The sequence below is a fragment of the Vombatus ursinus genome, unplaced genomic scaffold (assembly GCF_900497805.2).
Source record: "Vombatus ursinus unplaced genomic scaffold, bare-nosed wombat genome assembly UNPS02014791.1, whole genome shotgun sequence".
In the NCBI taxonomy this organism is placed as follows: domain Eukaryota; kingdom Metazoa; phylum Chordata; class Mammalia; order Diprotodontia; family Vombatidae; genus Vombatus; species Vombatus ursinus.
Window position 1 is genome coordinate 64,452,528 of NW_020954569.1, and position 19,817 is coordinate 64,472,344.

The 19,817-nt window shown below is 39.8% G+C and overlaps 1 protein-coding gene across 3 annotated transcripts in view; it reads right to left on the reverse strand.

The window, feature by feature from the left end:
* The window catches only part of HDHD2 (haloacid dehalogenase like hydrolase domain containing 2), a 40,435-nt gene extending 23,178 nt beyond the window's left edge, over positions 1–17,257 (reverse strand). The window contains exons 1-3 of one of the 3 annotated variants that reach the window (XM_027868841.1): positions 17,139–17,257; positions 5,735–5,845; positions 1,865–2,073 (exon numbers count right to left, since the gene is read on the reverse strand). In XM_027868841.1, coding sequence (XP_027724642.1) covers positions 1,865–2,073; positions 5,735–5,835 — 310 coding nt within the window. In that variant the 5' untranslated portion in view covers positions 5,836–5,845; positions 17,139–17,257. Of the gene's footprint in view, positions 1–1,864; positions 2,074–3,598; positions 3,763–5,734; positions 5,846–17,109 lie in introns of those variants that run through there. The other 2 variants (XM_027868842.1, XM_027868843.1) reach the window with 2 other exon arrangements.
* Positions 17,258–19,817: the final 2,560 nt, after the last annotated feature.

The following is a 19,817-nucleotide window of genomic DNA, read 5'->3' on the forward strand; positions in this document are numbered from 1 at the left end:
AAACCCTAAAACTCCAGAAAGATACTAATAATGAGAGAGCACTAAGACCTGGTAGGATCAGGAAAGGCTTCTCTGAGGTGGGAGCACCTCCTGGATCAAAAGTTCTAGGTTTCCTATTTGTTCAGAGTACTACCTCCAGTAAATCCTCCTGCACTGCTTTATATGAGCATGGAGGTGACCTGGCCAAAGCTGTGCTAGGGGAGTACCAGTTCTAGAAGACCTATTAGGCTCAGAGTACAGGCCTGGCAAAGGAAGACATACCAGGTCCCCAAAGACCATCGTGGCCACGCTCAAAGAAGCCCATCACCAGGGTGAGAGGAACAAAGTTTTCAGGGACAGCAATTCAAGAAGAGCATCTGTTGTTGTTGTTTGTCCTTCATTCTGAAGAGGACCAATGACATCACAGGGTGATGTCTTTGACTTGCAGGTGAATTAAGTGAAGCTGAGTTGCACAAAGTTGTCAGGATCACTCTCACTTCCAGGGTCACTGAAGTGGCAAGACAAAAGTCAAGATGACTGGCAATGGCCTGGGATCCAGTGGATGACCTAGGCATCTTCAATGTCTGACCAAGCTCTAAGCACTCCACAGTACCTGCTTCAGCCTTTATGGCCCCTAGAAGAAATTGTTCTCATCCACCCATTCTGCTAGGGTAAATCTTCACTGCTTGGGGTAGGCATCCCCCTAACTCACCAGCGGGTTTGAAGCCTGTCATTCACCCTCAACCTGGCTTAACCTGTTGCCAAAATGGTTTTATTGGGGTGTGATCACTGGGCACACTACTGCTTCTTGAGTCACAGGTGAGAGCTGAGTGACAGATGGACACCAAAGGTAGACGAGCAGCCCTGAAAAGGGCTCAGTAAGCCCTCAAACCAGAGGTGCTAGTCCTCCCTCAATAACCCATCCAACCCTGAAGATCGCCTACTAAGGTAAGGGAGGAATACCCAGATCTATGAAATCATGGATCCCTAAAGTGGTCACTTTAGTTTAGTAGCATCATTCCTATTATCACCAATAATCATTAAAATTTTAGCAGGGAAGCAGCTAAAACCTTTGGCCAAGTTTGGGATTATTGTGCATGAATTATCTATATTATCCTCATACCCTATTAGCACAGATACTTGGGCATTTTCCACATTCCTATGGTAGTATCTTAATAAAGCAAGGCCATCTTCAGTATTCTTATCTATCTAGGATAATTCAGCACAGTGATGGACCAGAAGATATCTTAAAGTCTGTCCCAGACCTAGGATTCAATATGAATATATTCCAAAACCAGCTCCATATTGGAATAAAAACTCCCAACTTTCATCAGATAAAATCAAAAGGGAAAAGCCTAATAAAAATGAAATATGTTTTCCGGTCTTTTGGTGAAACTAGAAGTATAAATACATGACTGTATTTCCTGCTAATATAGAAAAGTTCTGTGCAAAAATACACCCATTTCAAGCTATTTTTAAAAATTGTTCATATTTTGTGACTTTTTATATTTCTTTCTATATAGTGTCATTTTGCTTCATACATGTTATATGTAAAAGAAAACAAGGAGACAAGATCATCAATGTAAAAATAAGGTCCCACAGCCAAAGCAAAATTGTCTAAAAAAACAAAGGAGATGCCTTAAAGGTAATGAAAAGACACACAAGGAAGGTAAAATCCTATGTAAGAGGACAGAAAGAAGGGGCAAGAAGATTGTAACCTAGGTGTTGAATCAACATGAAAAGTTTATTAAAGAAGATTAGACTAAACCACTACCAGTAACACCAGCTATTTCGATGTAAAATTGTTAGACAAAAAAAAATCAGGATAAACACCTCTTTTTTTCAGGAGCAAACACAAAAGAAAAGATTTCTAAATTTCTCATACCTTCAAAGTCTGGCAGCGCCCGGTCATCAATGAGCAACATGGGCCTAACTTGCTTCTCCTGCACTAGGTTTCTAGCTGCTGTCAGAGAAGTGAATATCTCATGCTCAGCGACATCAAAGTTCATTTTTCTCAGCCTCTCTAACAGTTCTGCCTTGCTCTCTTTGGTTGTATTTGTCACAAACCTAAGGGCAACAGGAGCAGTACGTAACCTAAAGAAAGGAAAATGCAGGGGTTAATGGAGTACTTTCCTAAAAAAAGAAAAAAAAAACCAAAGTTTAACAAATAGAACTGGGTTTCTATAATAATAAGCATTCTGTTTTTCATACAACAAGCCCCTAAGGTCCATATTTTTAGAGGCAAAAGGCTCACTTTATCACTGCTTAAACAGTTACATATTCTCCGCTTTGGCCCTTGACTTCAAGGACCAGCAAAATTATATCCTAGAAAGCTATATCTATCCATCAGTGCTTCAGTGGTGTTCTCATATTTATCTGAACTGCATCTTATGTACTGCAGGGTTTAAGTTTTTTTTTTTAAAGAAAGAAAAGAAGAAAAAGCAAGCTTGACAACAATTACATTCAAAATTCCACCATAGGTGCCTTCTGAAAGAAAAGGGAATCAGAATCAGAGGCATAAGAAAAGATTCTTGAAGGTTACTTAGTAGTTCCTCATGTTAGAGGTAAGGAAATTGAGGCCCAGAGGAGAAAAGTGACTTGCTCAAGGTTGTAAAGCTAAGGAAGAGAAGAACATGGAACCCAACCCTTCCACTTCTCATGACAGGACTTTTGCTATGAAACCTTAAGAATATGAGGTTTTCTCCCCATTTACTATTAATTTTCCTTAGGCACTAAGACCAGTTTAACAAACAATAGCAATAACAGCAGCAAAAACAACAACAGAAACTAACATCATTATCACGCTTTTAGGTCTAGAAAGCATTTTATGCGTCATCTCATCTGTAGTCAAGACTAGCAGCTGCAACGACCTGCGCAGTTGAGGTAAATATTCCCTTTTTAGAGGCCAAAACATCTAAATTGTGCTTTGATTTTGGTGAGGTGATGTCACAGTCTGCCCTGTCCTTGAGACAGTTGGGTAAGAATCTAGGCTTTTTCATGGCTTTAAGTTTGAGAATCAAAGTGATTTTCTGGCTCCTTTTAAAAGAAAAATGTTAACATATTTTTTAAAATAATTATACTTTTACACATAATTAATTCACATACTTTTTAAAGTCTCAGAGACTTAAAATATTGGGGGTAGGGAAGAGACAGAGAAACTTGGAAATGGAAAGAATGAGAGGGGAGGGGGAAAGAGTGAGAGAAAATACCCAAAGGACACTACACCAAATTTATTTTATTAAATAATTCACTCTTTCTTGGAAATATAATTGTCCATGTGGCAGGTTTTCTGTAAAACACATTAACTTTGGTGTTTTTCCTTTCAAAAAAATGGATTACTTCAACAAAACTATTATCCTAAAAATGAACATGTGTAAGTACTGAAATAGTCACATCATTTTTAATGAGTTTTCACTTTTATTTTTACTACTCCCCCACCTTCCCTTTGCCTATTTGTTACTATAGAAACGAAAACTGGCAGTGCTGCTATTGAGGATCTTTTTCTTTGGAATGGAAATGTGCCAGTCTTTAGTATCAGAGTGATCAAAGACTTACATACTTATTTAGAGAAGTCATTATTTAGCCAAATATATTAACACAATTTTCCTTTTCCTCTCACCTGCAATCCTAAAAACAAAATCTAGCTTAAAAATAAGCAAAGGTTCTATTCAGAGGCAGAACAGCTTGTAATCAGAACTTGTTTTCGTTACACAGTCGGTAGGCCGCATCCATAATCAGAAGTTTCATCTCCTCCATTTCTCCTCATGGCTTTGGACAAGATTATTTGTTCTCAATTCCCCATCTGTAAAGTGGAAAGGCTAATACTTAGCTTACCTTGACCTATCCCTTCCTCTGAATGTCTATAGCACTTTCTTTTCCTGACCTATATCAAGGAATGAAAATTATATTATTTTAACAGTGGTTCCAAAACTTTTCAAATTATGAGTAACCCTTCTTAGTGTCTTTTGCAGATTCCCAGAGATTATTATCCATTGACTGACATAATACGTAATGACAAGAAGCTGCTAGGAATTCAAGCAATGTTTGAAATAAATATTTTCATTAATGACAACAGTGATCTAGATACAATAGAAAAATACCATGTGTATACACACACATACGTATACACATACAAACCATGTATGTGTATATATAACATATGTATTATGCTTCCCATACTTATATGATATATGTGTGTGTATGCACATGTAGGCAGCACGGTACAGTGGAAAGAACATGGACTTGGAATCTAAGGAACCTGAGTTCAAATACCACCTGTCACTACCTGTGGAACCCTGGGCAAGTCACCTAACGTTTCTGGGCCTTACTTTCATCATGGATAAAATTAGGAGGTTGGACTAGATGGCGTGAGGTCCCTTCCAGCTCCAAACATCATCCTATTCAATTTGTGGTTCAAATATCATTTATGGACACCTTCTAATTTTCTTTCTTTCTTTTATTTTTTAAGGCAATTGGGGTTAAGTGACTTGCCCAGCGTCACACAGCTAGTAAGCGTCAAGTGTTTGGTCTGAGGCCGCATTTGAACTCAGATCCTCCTGACTTCAGGGCTGGAGCTCTATCCACTGCACCACCTAGCTGCCCCTGCCTTCTAATTTTTAGCACATCGGTCTATGGCCCAGGTTGTTAACCACTACATTAGACAATTGAGCACCTGATGATAGCCTCTGAAGCGGTCTCACTGTGTCTTATGCCCCAGTCTCAAACCCTCCACAGGGTTTTAATCTCAAAGGAAAGGACAATATTCTTACATATTTTTTGTACTCACAATACTTAGTACCTATCTGTGAACTGGCTATCTCACAAGTATCGTAAGCATCTTTCAAACTTAAAAAACAACAACAACAACACAACCAGTGTTAAGCATTAAGAATTTTTCAAATTTAATTCTTTTAAATAAGACAATGTATGAAACTGACACAGGTAATCATGCTGACTCACAATGTCTGGCCTGGATTTGCTCAACTTTTTATTAACTGAACTCTGTGCCTGACCCTAAGCTAAGTACTATGGAGGACATAAGAGATGTATAAGGTAGACCATCCCTGGAGGCTTTACTTACCCGTTTGTTCACTTTATGCAAACCAAAGCCACAACTGCCAGTCTTTTTATCTTCATTTTTATTTAAACAAATTTAACACTTTTGCTAATCTAACAATATAAAGAAAATAAAGCTCACTTCCAACAAGCTTTTCTTAACAATTGGAATTTCCAGTCTTCGAGTTCACTTATTTCTCTGCAAACATTCTATATTTAAGAACACAGATATTTTTTCTTACTACAGAGGAGAAGTGAAGGGTGAAAATAATGCTAATTAAATAAAACAGTCAAAACACAATAATCAAGTACCCTCTCTGAACAAGGTATTATGCTGGTGCTGAAAAAACACACCATCCCTAATGCTTTAATTTTTACAAAGTGTTTTCCTCACCACAACCCTGTGAGACACAAAGTACAGGTATTATCAACCCTGTTTTATAAATGAAGAAACTGAGGCTTTGAGAGCTTAACTGATTCAGCTATTGCCTTGGCTATACTGCTATTTAAAGCCATATAAGCTCAAAGTATTTTAAAATATTACAATACATGCACCTTAGAGTTAAACCCAAAGCAGTCACTTTCTAGAGGATAAGCTTATGAAGGGTCATCTTTGGACTATCCATTTAGCTAATGACCTGCCTGGGTAAAATGGCACTCATAAACGTTATTTGTCAGCTGAACGTGGAGGAAAGCTTGCCTTTTAAGAGCGTCCTGTGCGCCTGGTACAGCTGCATCTTCAATGTGAAGTGTGCCACTGAGATCCACCAAAACGGCTTTTAATGCACGGCGTGCCGCCATCCTTCATTCCCTAGGAGGAAGAAAATGAAATTAAAAATACTATTTAGAAGACAATGGAAAATGAAAACTGATAAGTATGCAAACAGTATCATTCACACACAGAAAGATAGCATTCAGTGCTAAGATCATTTTTAGGGAAGAAAAAAAGTTTTTGAAAAACAAGAAAATTCAAAACAAATAGTAAAAATTTCTATCTACTTTTCCCACAAGACAAGGATTAAAAATAAGAGAACATGCAAAAATGAAAGTCAGAGTATATCAAGATATTTAAACCATTTTTCATACAGATTAATATGTAACCACATATTAAATATAGAAAACTATAGATATAAGAGAAAAGGGAAAGTACTAAAGGTTTATCAAATTCCTAATATGTTTGCTAAATCATAATGAAAATGAATGTTTTTTAGATCATATCCTGAAATCCCATATGCACATTTACCACTTTCTGATGACATATTTACGTCACTAAAGGAAAAATAAATAGGTTATAAATATTGAATAAATCACATATTTCCCTTAGTTTACCAATGTTATCTTCCCTCCCCTTTTTTAATGAGTGTACAGATTAAAACACCTCTCTTTGATTCAGACCAATCACCCTCTTATGCTTCTTTTTTTTTTTGGTGAGGCAATTGGGATTAAGTGACTTGCCCAAGGTCACACAGCTAGTACGTGTCAAGTGTTTGGTCTGAGGCCGGATTTGAACTCAGGTTTTCCTGACTTCAGGGCCAGTGCTCTATCCACTGCGCCACCTAGCTGTCCCCCTCTTACGCTTCTTCAAGGGTAGGATATAAACTGGGCAGATGATTTTATGGGCCATCTAAATCTTTCTTTATAGAGGATAACATGAAAAGATAAATTTCATGCTATGGCAACCAAGGCCAAATTTCTACTCTTAAATTAAAAGGCAGGTATAGAATTATATTTATAAAACTTAGATTGTGTTTTTCTTTTATATTTTTAGAAACTTTAGTAAATATGGAAAGGGAATTCTTACATAAGACATTTCAGATGAAGAACATGAGACAGAGAAACTTGGTATCTATCTAGGCTCTTTCAAAAGCCACCCAAAACAAAAATCCAGATCATATTCTGCAAAATTTTTATAAAACGTTTTACCACGTAACACAGACTTAGTACAATTGTTACGTTTAAATCAAAACATATTTCCCCTTTCCTGCTGTATCCTTCCATATAAATGGCACAGTTCTATCACAGTAACACAAACATTTGAGAAAGGTACAACTAGAACCTCAGTTTTAAAAACAGTTATTATAAGCCAAAGGAACAGGAACAGTACAAAGAACTAAAGAGTTTGAAGACTAAAGTTTAAATTCCAGCTCTTCTACCAACTGCCTGTGTGACCTTGGACAAGTCACTGACCCTGTGCCTCAGTTTCCCTACCAATAACATGAGTGGGTTGGACTAGGTTGTTACCAAGATCTCTTCCAGCTCTAAAAATTATACAAGTCTATGAATTTCTATTTGTAATTAAAATATGAAATTCTATTTGTAATTGTCATCTTCCTACAAGCCCATTGGCAGTGAAAAGAGAAAAGACAATAAATGTTTGCCTTTATCACGACACAACTTTCATTTGACTGTAAGAGTATTCACGACAAACAATAAATTATGTTTATAAAACTCAGTCTTATCCACTAAAATTTAATTCTGGTCCTATACCTAGCATATTTATGAACCACTCACTGGAGAAATTCACAAATCCACCAAACCCGACTCTGACAAGAATCTACCCTTCAGAATAGATTTACCCAACTATTTTCTCTCACGTAAATATTTTTCACCTACAAGTTATTGGTGCCTAGGATTATTTCCCCAACTCCCAGGATCCCCAGCAGAAGAACCACAAATACTAAAGAAGCTGCTTCCTTGCCAAACTCTCCCTTCATCACAATGATGGCGTGCTTGGGTACTTGTGTTTGGGTGCCTGTACTTGTACTTGGACCCCAATTTCTCCCTAGTCCTAGAAACACTGTCTCTGACAACTACTCCCCAGCCCAAGGACACTGTGCCTAGCAGTTACTCATGCGTGGGCCCCAGCAAGACCCTTATCTCTCTCCCTGGTGCAGCTACACAAACCTGGGTGAGAGCCCCAGCCCTCAGATCATGTGTCTGGAAGCTTCCCAATTCCTTAGTAAGCCCCTGTCTTGTGAGAAAGCTTTCCCTTGTTGCAGAGCATTTTCTCATCAAGACAGAGAGAGAAGGGTGCCTTGCCCAGACCAAGGAGTTTCGTCCTTGGTTGGCCCAAGGACTCTTCCTCCTGCCAGACTCTCAAGATCTATACCTCTGTCATCTCCCTCCCTGTCTGGTATACTTACTGTACTTTCCCATCCATAGTTCCCAAAGATACCTGCACCTTTAGATTACCTCATCAGTGTCCCTGGCATTCCTTTCCCATGCCCTTTTCCATAAAAACCCTAGCTCCATCCTCAGTCTCTTACAGGTTCCTTAAGAATCCTTGCCCGCTGAAAAGCGTAACAATAAATCTTTGCCACCTTGACTTAAAGAATGCTTGAGTCTGTGAATTCATTCCAGACGACCCTGTCCTGTACTCCAGTCTTTGAGGGGTCTCAACCTTTCAGACTGCAACAACTCTTCCTTGCTTGACGCTGGAGGCAGGGCGAGACAAAGACTAATGGTGGCAGGCAGCCAGCTATTGGTCAGAACTCGGTACCAGAGAAACTATGCATAAATGGTCATAAAGTATAGGTAAAATAGTATTAAAGCTGGTTCTTCTACATTATGAGTTAAAGGTGGAAACTAATCCACCCACAAGCATTTAATAAGGACCTATCATATACCAGACTCTAGGGATAACAAAAATATATATGAAGCTGTCTGCCCTCAAGAAGCTTACATTCCACTTGGGGTGATAACATGCACATTCGAGCATGCAGAAAATAAATACAAGATAATTTTTTGGGGAAAAACACATCGCAGCTGGGAGAATCAGGAAATGCTTCTTATAGAAAAATTGCATGTGAGCTGAGTCTTTAAGGAAACCAGAGATTCTGAAAAAGGAGAATATTCAGGGCATGGGAAAAGTCACTGCAAAGCCATGAAAATAAGAAACTGTCAAGTGTGAAGTCCACCAAGATGGCCTAAATGGGCCTTGGACCTTAAAGTATAAGAAGGGAAGTAAGATACAATAAACATGGAAAGGTAGGTTGAAGCCAGGTTGTGAAAAGCTTTGAAAACCAAACTGTGAAGTTTGTATTTGGCCCTAGAGACAATACCAAGCCACTGGAACTTTTTGAGTGATATGGTCAGATCTTTTAGGAAAAATGCTTTGAGAGCAGTATAGAGGATAGATTGAGATGGAAGAGAAATCTGGGGCAAGGAAACCAATTAGGAAGTTACTGCAATAGTCCAGACAAGACGTGATGAGGGTCTAAACTAGGTAGTGGCCATGTGAGAAGAGAAGGGGTTAGATTCAAAAGACATAGAGGTAGAATGGACAGTATCTAGCAAATGAATGGTTATGGGGCAGAAGATGAGTTAGAATTTATGAGCCTGGGTAACTAGAAGGATGATGGATCCCTTGACAGAAATAGAAGAGGGGTCAGACAGTTCAGAAGAGGAGTGGGTTTGGGGGGAAAATACGAATTTTGTTCTACATGTGAAAAGTTAGAGATAGCTACTGGTCATCTAGTTTTGAGTGTCCAGTAGACTACTGCTGACATGGGACTGGAAGTCAAGTGAGAAATAAGGACTGTACAGATCAGTGAGTCATACAGAGATACAATAATTAAACCCGTAGGAGCCGATGAGATGACGAAGAGCAGGCTTAGAAAGAGAACAGAGAAGAGGAGAGCTTTTGTGTATACTCACAGTAGGGTATACACAGGGGACAGGATATAAATGAAGAGCAAGCAAAGGGCACAGAAGTACAATCAAATAGCTAGGAGACCTGGGAGCACAGTACATGAAGATCCAACAAAGAGAGACTATCCAGAAGGACAGGCTGGTCAGCAGTGTAAAATGGCACAGAAAGGTGAAGGATGAGAACTAAGATAAGGCCTGAAGGTTAGATAATTAAGAGATCATTGGAAAAAATAATAATAAAAGAAAAAAAGGAAAAAAAAGAAAGAAAAAAAAGATAATTGGTAACTTTGAAGACAGCAGTTTTAATTGAGTGATAAGATCAAAAGTCAGACTGCCAAGTCCTGAGACAGAGATGGGGAAGGACTGAACAGGGAGCTCATGGTAATATATTTATCTTCTCAGTAAAGTCTGATGTGAGGGCTTCATCTGAAAGGGTGGAAGAGGGAATGGTGTGGGAGGCTGGAAGGAAAATGAACATGTCGAGAATAGCTTCTGTGAAGGATAAAAAATCAAGAAGGGAGGTACGAAAAGATGGCCTTGCTACAGTGAGAGCCCCATGGAGATTAGGTAACTCCAAAAGTAGAGGTAATCCAACTAGGGGCTGGCAAGGCATATGTGGCAATGGACTTGAGAGTAAGGGTGGGGGAGAGGCGGACTGATCAACGCTAGGGTCACTACTGAGAAGGGAAGAAAGTGAAGTGAAAGCAAGTGGGACAGCTTGAGAAAATATTGAGGGATTTTATGGCCTGGAGATTTCCCATGTGCAATCTCTAGCTAAAGCCTTGTGATTTTACCTTTGTAACATCTCTTTCCTATGTCCCTTTCTCTCCTCTGACATTGCCCCCACACCTCATGCCTGGACTACTGCAAGAGCCTGCTGGTGGGGCTCCCTGCCTCAAGTCTCTCCCCACTCCAGTCCACCCTTTACTCAGTCATCAAAGTGATTTTCCTAAAGAGCAGATGTGACCAGGCCACTCCCCAACCCAAACTCCAGGGGTTCCCTATCACCTTCAAGATACAATATAAAATTCTCTGTCAAAGGCCTTCATAACCTGTCTCCCCCCCAAAACACACACACACACACACACACACACCCCTTTCCAGTCTTCTTCCACCTTTGTCCCCACTCCCCATACTCTGTGATCTAGTGACACTTGCAATCCTGCTGTTCCTCAAACAAGAAACTTCATCTCTGGATTCCAGGCATATTCAATGGCTGCCTCCCACAGCTGGAAAATTCTCCCTTCTCATCCTGGCCTCCTGGCTTCCTTTAAGTCCCAGCTAAAATCCCACCTGCTACAAAAAGCCTTTCCCGATCCCCCTCAATTCTTCTGCCTTCCCTCTGCTGATTATTTGCAATTTATCCTGGATATAGTTTGTTTGTACATGGTTGTGTTTATGTTGTCTCTCCCATTAGCTCAAGAGCTCCTCAAGGGCAAGAGCTGTCTTTGCCTTTCTTTGGGTCTCCAATACTTAGCCCAGCCCCAGCATGTGGTGGGTGCTTCATGAATGGTTACTGACTGATAGGAGGACAAAGAATAGGTTTAGGAGCAGTTAAGGTACAAGGAGAGATGAAATTTGGGAGGTTATGATCAGATAAGAGGATTTCAGACATTCTGGTCATGAAGTACAACACTTACAGATAAACACTTATAAAATGGTCCAAACAACTGACTGAGGAACTTTTGGGATTTGTGATTTTGTTATCTTTTCATGCAAACAGTAAGGACACCAGAAGAAGAAATTATACCCAGGAGGTTGAATCATCTACATCTGACTTTTTCTAAGTGGACAATGCATTTGTCATGATGTAAGACTGAATTTGGCTTCATCACAAAATATGTATCAGGCCCTATCCCACAAATATTATTAAATGGAATTTTGACACAATAACTTGTAATGTACCAATCACATCAAGGCAAAGTATTATGCTATTAATACTGTATGAATTTAGATATCAAAAGGAATAAAAATTTAATGAAATATTTTAATGCACATGCTCAAGGAGCTACTTTTTCATTCTAAAGGGTGGCTAAGTGTTTTAAAAAATGAAGTAGCAATGACTGAAATTCTTTCTCAACTACAATTAAGTTCTATTAGACAGAATTGTCAGAAAACATAGTATTTTGGTTAGATGAAAATTAACCAAAATTTACTTTTTATTTCCAACAGTGCTGCTGTCAACTTGAAATGGACAGATTTTCTACTGCCTTATTAAGTAAGCAGAAGAAAAAGACCTGGCGTTGGAATCAGAGAACCAGGGTTCAAATCTATGACTTATCAGCAAGACCATGGGTAAGTGCACTGGGTCTCAGTTTACTTATCTTTAAAATTAGGGGACTGAATTAGAAGACCCTTAATTCTATAATTCTGCAATAATCTTATTTTAATTTTTTTTCATGACTCAACATTTTCCAATGCCTTAGGGTAATAAAAAATCAATTTTATTATTCTTTTTTTATCAATAAGATATTGCCTAGCTTGATCACCCACTTCATTCACAACAATTCATTACAAATGAATTCAGATTTTCTAAATCAAATCTTCCCAAAAGGATGAGTATTTGCTGTCATTGAAGACATTCAAAAGAATATGCCAAAACTCTGAAAACAAATTTAAATGACTTCTAAAAATGGTTTGAAAAGTGAATGACAGCATAAGTAAAATAAATGCACAGGACCCACACTGATTACTTTGAAGTGGGTAACACTCACTTTGAAATGTAAATTAGGGTTTATTTTTTTTTTAATTTAGTCTCTAAATTACTTCAGTCACTTTGTAGACATAAGAGATACAGGAGATTGGTAGGAACTGCCAATGACTTCAGGATATCTTCTATAAGTTGTATTTTTTTAAATTCCTGATTTAGCTTTTTTGTTATCATTTAACTTCTTTTTCCTAAAAGTAAAGTGCAGAAAAATCTGGTTAATTGAGAGCTCTAGATAATCAAGATTTCTAAATAATCCAGGTTTAACTATGCAACTTTTCCCTCTTTTGAAGTTAAAACGTTTAAAACAGAATCACTAGCTGAATCTCTGAGTTAGATGCAACTGCAAAGGTTTCTGGTCCAACCCATCATAACTGAACAAGAATCCTCTCTAAAATCTATCTGACAAGCAGTTATTTAATACACATTCTTAACATTATTCTGAGAAGGAACAAGAATCATTACTGACTAGTATATCCAACCATTACTTTTCCAAAAAGAGAAGAGCTAACAGGCTCCAAGGACCAAGGATACTGCTAGAAATTCCATTTAAATGTTCCATCATGTTAAGATGCTTAAATGGTCTATAAAAGTATTCAGATTCTACCTTTGGGGCTAAAGTTAATAACTATCCCATAAAAGATAAGACTACTTAAACCAAAATTATGTCCTTCATTAGATACATAGATATACTTATTTTGCCTTTCCAAATAAAATTAATTTTCAGTTCGTTGTAGTCAACCCTTCAGGGTATAAAATTGAGTCACTGGTCAACAGTAAATATCATTTCAGCATAGGTAGGCAAAAGACCAGGAAACAGATTTAAAGACTTTCTTTACCATATTCCTCACAAGAATTAAATCTCTAATTAAAGAAAAATGAATCTTAAAAATTACTACTTTAAATTTTCTCTGAAGGTCAACTAAATTTAAATAATGGTATTAACTATAAAAATGATTTTAAAAACTGAAGAATCAATGAAAATAAAAGTATTGCTTTCATACAGTCCTAGCAGATGCTCGCTTCAAAATGTCAAGGCACATACTACTATCATACCTATCTTCAACAATCCAGGGTAATTTCCACACAATGAGAAATCATCAGAATAGGACTTTCAAGTACACCTTTACTGAAGAGATTATGCCTAATGCATTTAATCACAACTACCAATAAACAATTTCAATCACTAATTACACAGATAAGAAGAGAGAGGAAGTAAGCTGACCATGGTCATACAGGCAGTTTATGGGATTCCAGATGAAATTTTCTGACTCCAATTCCAATGTGATCTTTCAATAAAATCAAACTGCTCGCACTGGACAAAGCAGCTAACCTTGAGGCCCTAGGCTTCTCACCGGGAGACCCGACAGTTACCCCAGGCTGAGACATCTACACACTAAACCAACCAACTCCAGGCAAGAGGGACTCAAGAAACAACTCAAGACAAGACACAATAAAACACTCCAGTCAGGAAGGAGGAAGGAACAAAGCAGAGGGCCCACATTTCTGGAAATGGACAGGGAGCAGCTGATGAACATCTCCCTTACCCCGTCCCAACACCACGTATAGTTCCCTACTCAGTAAATTTTGCTTCAAACTCATAAATATGAGAAAGCTAGAATTTGTTCCAACAGGTTTGATATATTGGGAAACATTCTGAACATAACTTGAATTCTGAGTTTTCTTCTGTTCAATTACTTCTGAAAAATTGAGAATGCGGGGGAACTAGACCACCTCGAAATAATTCACAAGCTGCCAGCCTTCTGATGCTCACTTCCACAAGTACATTTCAGGCCTTTTTCAAGGTAAAGTGCCATAATTATTATGTATCTTTTGATGCAGTACAAGATGTGAATGGAGAAGGGCAGTCCGAACCACCTCCACCCCCTTCTTCTGTGGCCTCCACTTTGGGCCTCAGAGGCTCCAAAATGTAGCTTGCTCGACTTGCTCCCCTGGGGAACCACCATTGATTGTATTTATGTATTTCTTAATTAATTAACATGTATAAAACCGTGCTACCGATTTATTAGGTTCCTATCTTTTTGTGTGTCATTGACAGTTTTTGAGCATTATGGCCCAATCCCATTTCCCCAATAAGCTTTCTGGCTTTTATTGTTTGATTTTGCGTAGCCCAGTCCTTTGTGGGAATTCGTATGTCACATTACAGCAGAACTGACTGTACTGTGCAGCTGTCCAAGCCATTACTGGATTGTGGCAACTTGAGCTTTGCTCAAAGAAACCAAAATTATAGGACGATGCCCCTTTTTGTGGGCATAAGGATGTGTGTGGTGTGTTCTGCCCATGTAGGTTATATGTGTCCACATGGGTCTGTCTAGCTGTGGGCTCAAAGGCGGTATGAGTATCTCTGGGGTCTCCTCCACCCACCCTTCTCCAAAGGAGACTTTGATTCCTGCAGGAGGTTTGGGCCAGAGGCTACTAGTCCCTTTGCTCTCCCCTGACATGGTAGGTTCCAGTCTAGACTTATATCTATCTGCCCCCCAAAGGCTGTTAGTCTAGAGAAAATAATTTTTAGGTTTATGCTGTGCTCCTGATCACTATTCCTTATCAGGGAAAGAGTGTCCCCAAGTTATACATCCAAAGCTTAATTTCCTTCCCACCAAATGCCAGTTCCACAATAACACATGTAGCAAATGAACCAAACCATTTATCCAAGTTGATTGCAAAACAGGAATCAGAGTAGGTATACGTATAATAATGTACCAAACAATACAGAGCAAATGAGCTCTTACTGGAAGCTAGATGGCTCGACTTAACCAAGACAGAGACCCAGATCCCAAGGGGAAATTCCCCCAAGTCTCTAGCATGATAAGCTGGGGACAGGGAAATGATCAAGATGCCAGTTCCTCTACAAGTCAGCTTCTAAGACTGTTCACACCAAACAGAACTGTATGCTTTTCAGGTGCATGTCTGGTTGAAATTTAAACATACTGTTCTAAATCTTTCACTGAAATAAAAGAAAAATGAATTCTCTACTTTTCTCACTCTAGGGTAAAGAGTCTTCTAGACTCAATAATTTGAACTGTCAAGGAATAACAGCAAAAACAGAGAGCTAAAAGTGGCATTTTATAAAAGTAAATGCTTTCATCACAACATTTCAAGGTTGATAGTACAATAATTAAGGCATTTGTAAAATAGGGCTGAGCTAGGTGGCACAGTGGATAGAGCACCAGTTCTGAAATTAGAAGACCTAAGTTCAAATCTCGCCTCAGACACTTATGAGCTGTGTGACACTGGGCAAGTCACTCAACCCGGATTGCCTCCCCCTAAAAAAAGTAAAATAGGGCTGAGAAATTAAGTGATTTGTCCACATGCTGACTGCCAGGACTAACCCAGGTCAAAATTACTTCCACTTTAATCCAATGTCTCTCAACAGGATCTAGTATCCTCCCTCTTTGGCCTCTTCCCTCTTTTGTCTCTGCAGAACACTAATCAGCCAAATCAAAAAACACCTGAGCATCTACTGTGCACAAATGTTTAGTAATTTTTGTTAATAAAAATGTAAACCATTTCCTCTCCAGTAAAATTAGATGCATTAAACAGGAACTAGGGAAACAGTGGACACCCAAGACCCCATTAGAATCTCTTGACTCTCATTTTCAGTTCTGAGGTGTCAGGATTCAAAGGCCATTTTGACATCGGATATACAGACTCCCCTACATATATCTATATCTATATCTATATCTATTTTGGTCCAGAGATAACACTGACTTTTGAGTCAGAGGAAGAGGGATAAAATTCAAGTTCTGGTTCTTACTCCCTGTGTGACCTTGGACCCTTTAAGCTCTCTGGGTCTCTGCTACTTCTTCTGTAAAATGGCTGGAGTAGATGAGAGCCAGGGTCACCTCCAGCTCTACATCTATGATTTAGAAAATCACAGACGCAAATGGAAAAGGCATTAGAAGGCAGCATTGGATTCTGGGTTCAAATCCCTGCTCTTCTACTTAATGAGTGACCTTGGGCAAGTCAACCTCTCTGAATCAATTTCCATGAAAATTCTGAAATGACGGAAGATTGTTACCAGAGATAACTTCAAGGGTCCCTTCCAGGTCTAGGTCAATGAAAACAGTTTGGGCTTGCTTCTAAACATACAAAGGCCCCAGCTTCAAGGAGTGAGCATTCAGTTCACTCCCATTCTGGGCAGGGGTAGCAGCAAATCTGGCCCTTCTCACCCTCTGAGCAAGCACTGAAGTGTTGGAAAAGACCTTAGAGGTCATCTAGTCCAACACTCTCATCTTATAGATAAGGAAACTGAAGCCTCAAGAGCAGAGGCAACTTGTCCAAAAGGTCCAAAGGAAAGTAAGTGGCAGTGGCAGTGGCAGTATGAACCTAGGACCTCTGACTGTGAATATGGTTTGCAAAGGGCTTTGCTGGCAAGAAGCCTGGGAATGAGCTACTACTGAAGTGATCCGCTTATTTTACGGAGGAGGAAGCCTGGGCTCAGAGAGGTTGGGTGGCCCGCCCACGGTCATACAGCAAGTGAAAGTCAGCCCCGGTATCCTGGCGCAGGAGCCAGGTCTTTGCCAGGACTCCAAGCCTGGAGCTCGCCACTGCATCCCCCCTCCCCCCCTCACGCGGAGATGGTACCGCCCGTGCCGCCCTGGCAGAGAGGCCGGCGGACCGGTCCACTCGCGGGATGGGGGAGAAGGTGGAGCTGGCACCAGCCTCTAGTCCGGAAAAGAAAGCTCCAGGAAACACACCCCTTCAAAAACAAAGCAACAAGCCGAACCCTGGGCCAACCGCTACTGCCTCCGCTATTTCTTCCGTCCCGGTGCGGCCCAACGAGAACACGCAAACCGCCGGCCTCGGAGCAGAGGAAAGGACAGTCCAGCAGCGGCCGCACTCATAGCGCTTTCTGCGCAGCCCCGGAAGCTCCAGAGCGGCAGAGGAAGTCCCGCCTTCCTCCTGGAGAAGTCCGGCCTCCGTCGTCACTGTACGCTTTATACGTCAGAGTTTCACCAATATAGGACGTCTTTTAATCATTAAATCAACCAATCAATTAAAAGCAATCAATTAGCATTTATTAAGCGCCTGCAATGTGCCAGGGACTATACCAGGGGTGGGGAATGTGCGGCCTGGAGGCTACGTGTGGGTCACACTTGAGGCCCTAGAGGGCCACGTGTGGCCTGGAGGCCGCAGGGTCCCCACCCTGGGCCTGTGCTAAACTCTGGGGTTACAAAATGAGACAAAAGACACTCCCTGCCAGCAAGGCCCTTATAATGCATGGGGGAGACAAGATGCAAGCAAATACAAACTAGCAATGCACTGAATATGTTGGAAATAGTTAACAGGAGGAATCTAAGGGTTCCCTTTCTAATCCAGTCAAAGGTATAAGTAGTATGGGGTGCTCAATGAGGAGGCATCTCTGGTGGGAGGGCTTGCTGAGGCCTTCTGAGGACTGTTCATCCACTTTTGGTGTCCACCTGTCACCCACCTCTCACCTGTGGCTTCATGAAGCTACAAAAAGTATAAACACCTCTGCAAAACCATCTTATTAGATGGGCTAAACCAGGTTGAGGGTAATCGACAGGCATCAAACCAGTGGGTGAGTGAGGGGTATGTCTACCTCAAGCACATGAAGACTTCCACCCAGTGGAACGGACACATGAGAACAGTTTATTCTAGTGGCCATGAAGGCAGCTGAAGCAGGCCCTGTGGAGGGCTTAGAACATGGTCATGCATTGAAGATGCCAAGGTCACCCACTACATCCTGGGCAATTGACAGTTCTTGACTTTTTGTCTTCCCACTGGACTTTGATGACTCTGGAAGAGACAGTGAGGCTGATGACTTTGTGCAACTCTGTCTCACTTAAATCCAATTCACATGCAAGTCAAGAAGACGTCATCTGTGATGTTATTGGTCCTCTTTGGAAACAAAGGACAACTTTTGTTCTGATTCTTCTTTCACAACATGACTAATGCAGAAATATGTTAATATGATTGTACATGCATAGCCTATATCAGATTACATGCTGTCTTGGGGAGGGGGTAGTAGAGGGACAGGGAAAATTTAGAACTCAAAATCTTATAAAATGAATGTTGAAAACTAAAAATAAATAAATTAAAAAAAAAAAGACAAACAGTCTTAGTGAGAAACAAGGATATTGCTCTTTTCTTTCATCAGAAATAGTTGAGAATCAGTGAATATATTGAAAAAGTTTGAGGAATGGAGGAAACTGATATCCTCAATCTTCTCAGTGAAGTTGGAGCCCTAAGTCATTTACCCTAAGTGAGCTGGGACACGGAGGAGACACTTAGGTTTGAGAGAGAAAGGAAAAGGTTTCGAACAGTTGCTTTGGGAAAACAGAGAGGGCATGCAGTAGGTATAGTGCCAGGCCTAGAATCAAGAAGATCTGAGTTAAAATCTGGCCCCCAACACTTACTAGCTTGGGTGGCTGTAAGCAAGTCACTTAACCTCTGTCTACCTCAGTTTCCTAGATCTGTAACCTAATTGTGAGAATCAAATGAATTAACATATGCAAAACACTTTGCAAACCTTAAAGCACTATATAAATGTTAGCTATTATTAACTTTTATTATAGGCTATGTGAAAAGTGATGATGGCTGAACTTGGGTGATGAGTCTGTGAATGGAGAGGAGGGACACATGCAAAACATGTGGAGGTAAATTTGGGTACACTTGGCAACTGGTTAGATGTGGTACGTAAGGGATAGAGGAGTAAAGCATGACTCCACGGTTTCAAACTGAGGTTGACTAAGAGGATGGTGGTACCTTCAACAGAAATACTTCACCCCACTATCATCTCACCTTCCTCTTTGTGGAAGGGCCAATAGAACTTTAATTGATACAATATTTTCCACAATGTCTGGTCTCTATAGTTCTATGCACTTTCTAATTATATGTATAAGGATATGGTTTTACTTCATAGAATTTTGTAAGTACAAATGCTATTCTTCCTCACTCTGAGGAATGTAAATAAATCCATATTGTTTGCTATGGAATATATACATGCATACATACATTTATACATTGCTATAGTAATAGGTAAAGTCTTGTTAGGATCTTCGTATGTTAGAAAGTTATTCCCCTACTGAATCATAGGCACATCTATGAAGCCTTTGCTGACTTAAGAAAATAATTTGTTAATTCTCCAGATAATTGGCATGTATCCTATAAATGTTGATTGCCCTTGCTTTTTTGGTCACCTCTATAACCGAAAGAAGGTCTCTCCTTTTCCCAATAACTTCATAGATAAAATGACCATCTGGACCAGACAACCCCATAACACCTGGCATCATACATTAGACTCTCCACAACTCACTTGGGTAAACCAGAAAACATTCCAGTCTCATAATGTCATCTCACTTAACCAATTACTTTGCTCAAAGATGCTAAAGCCTTGATCTGGAAGCAGAAGAATCAGATAACATCTTGTGTTCCACAAATC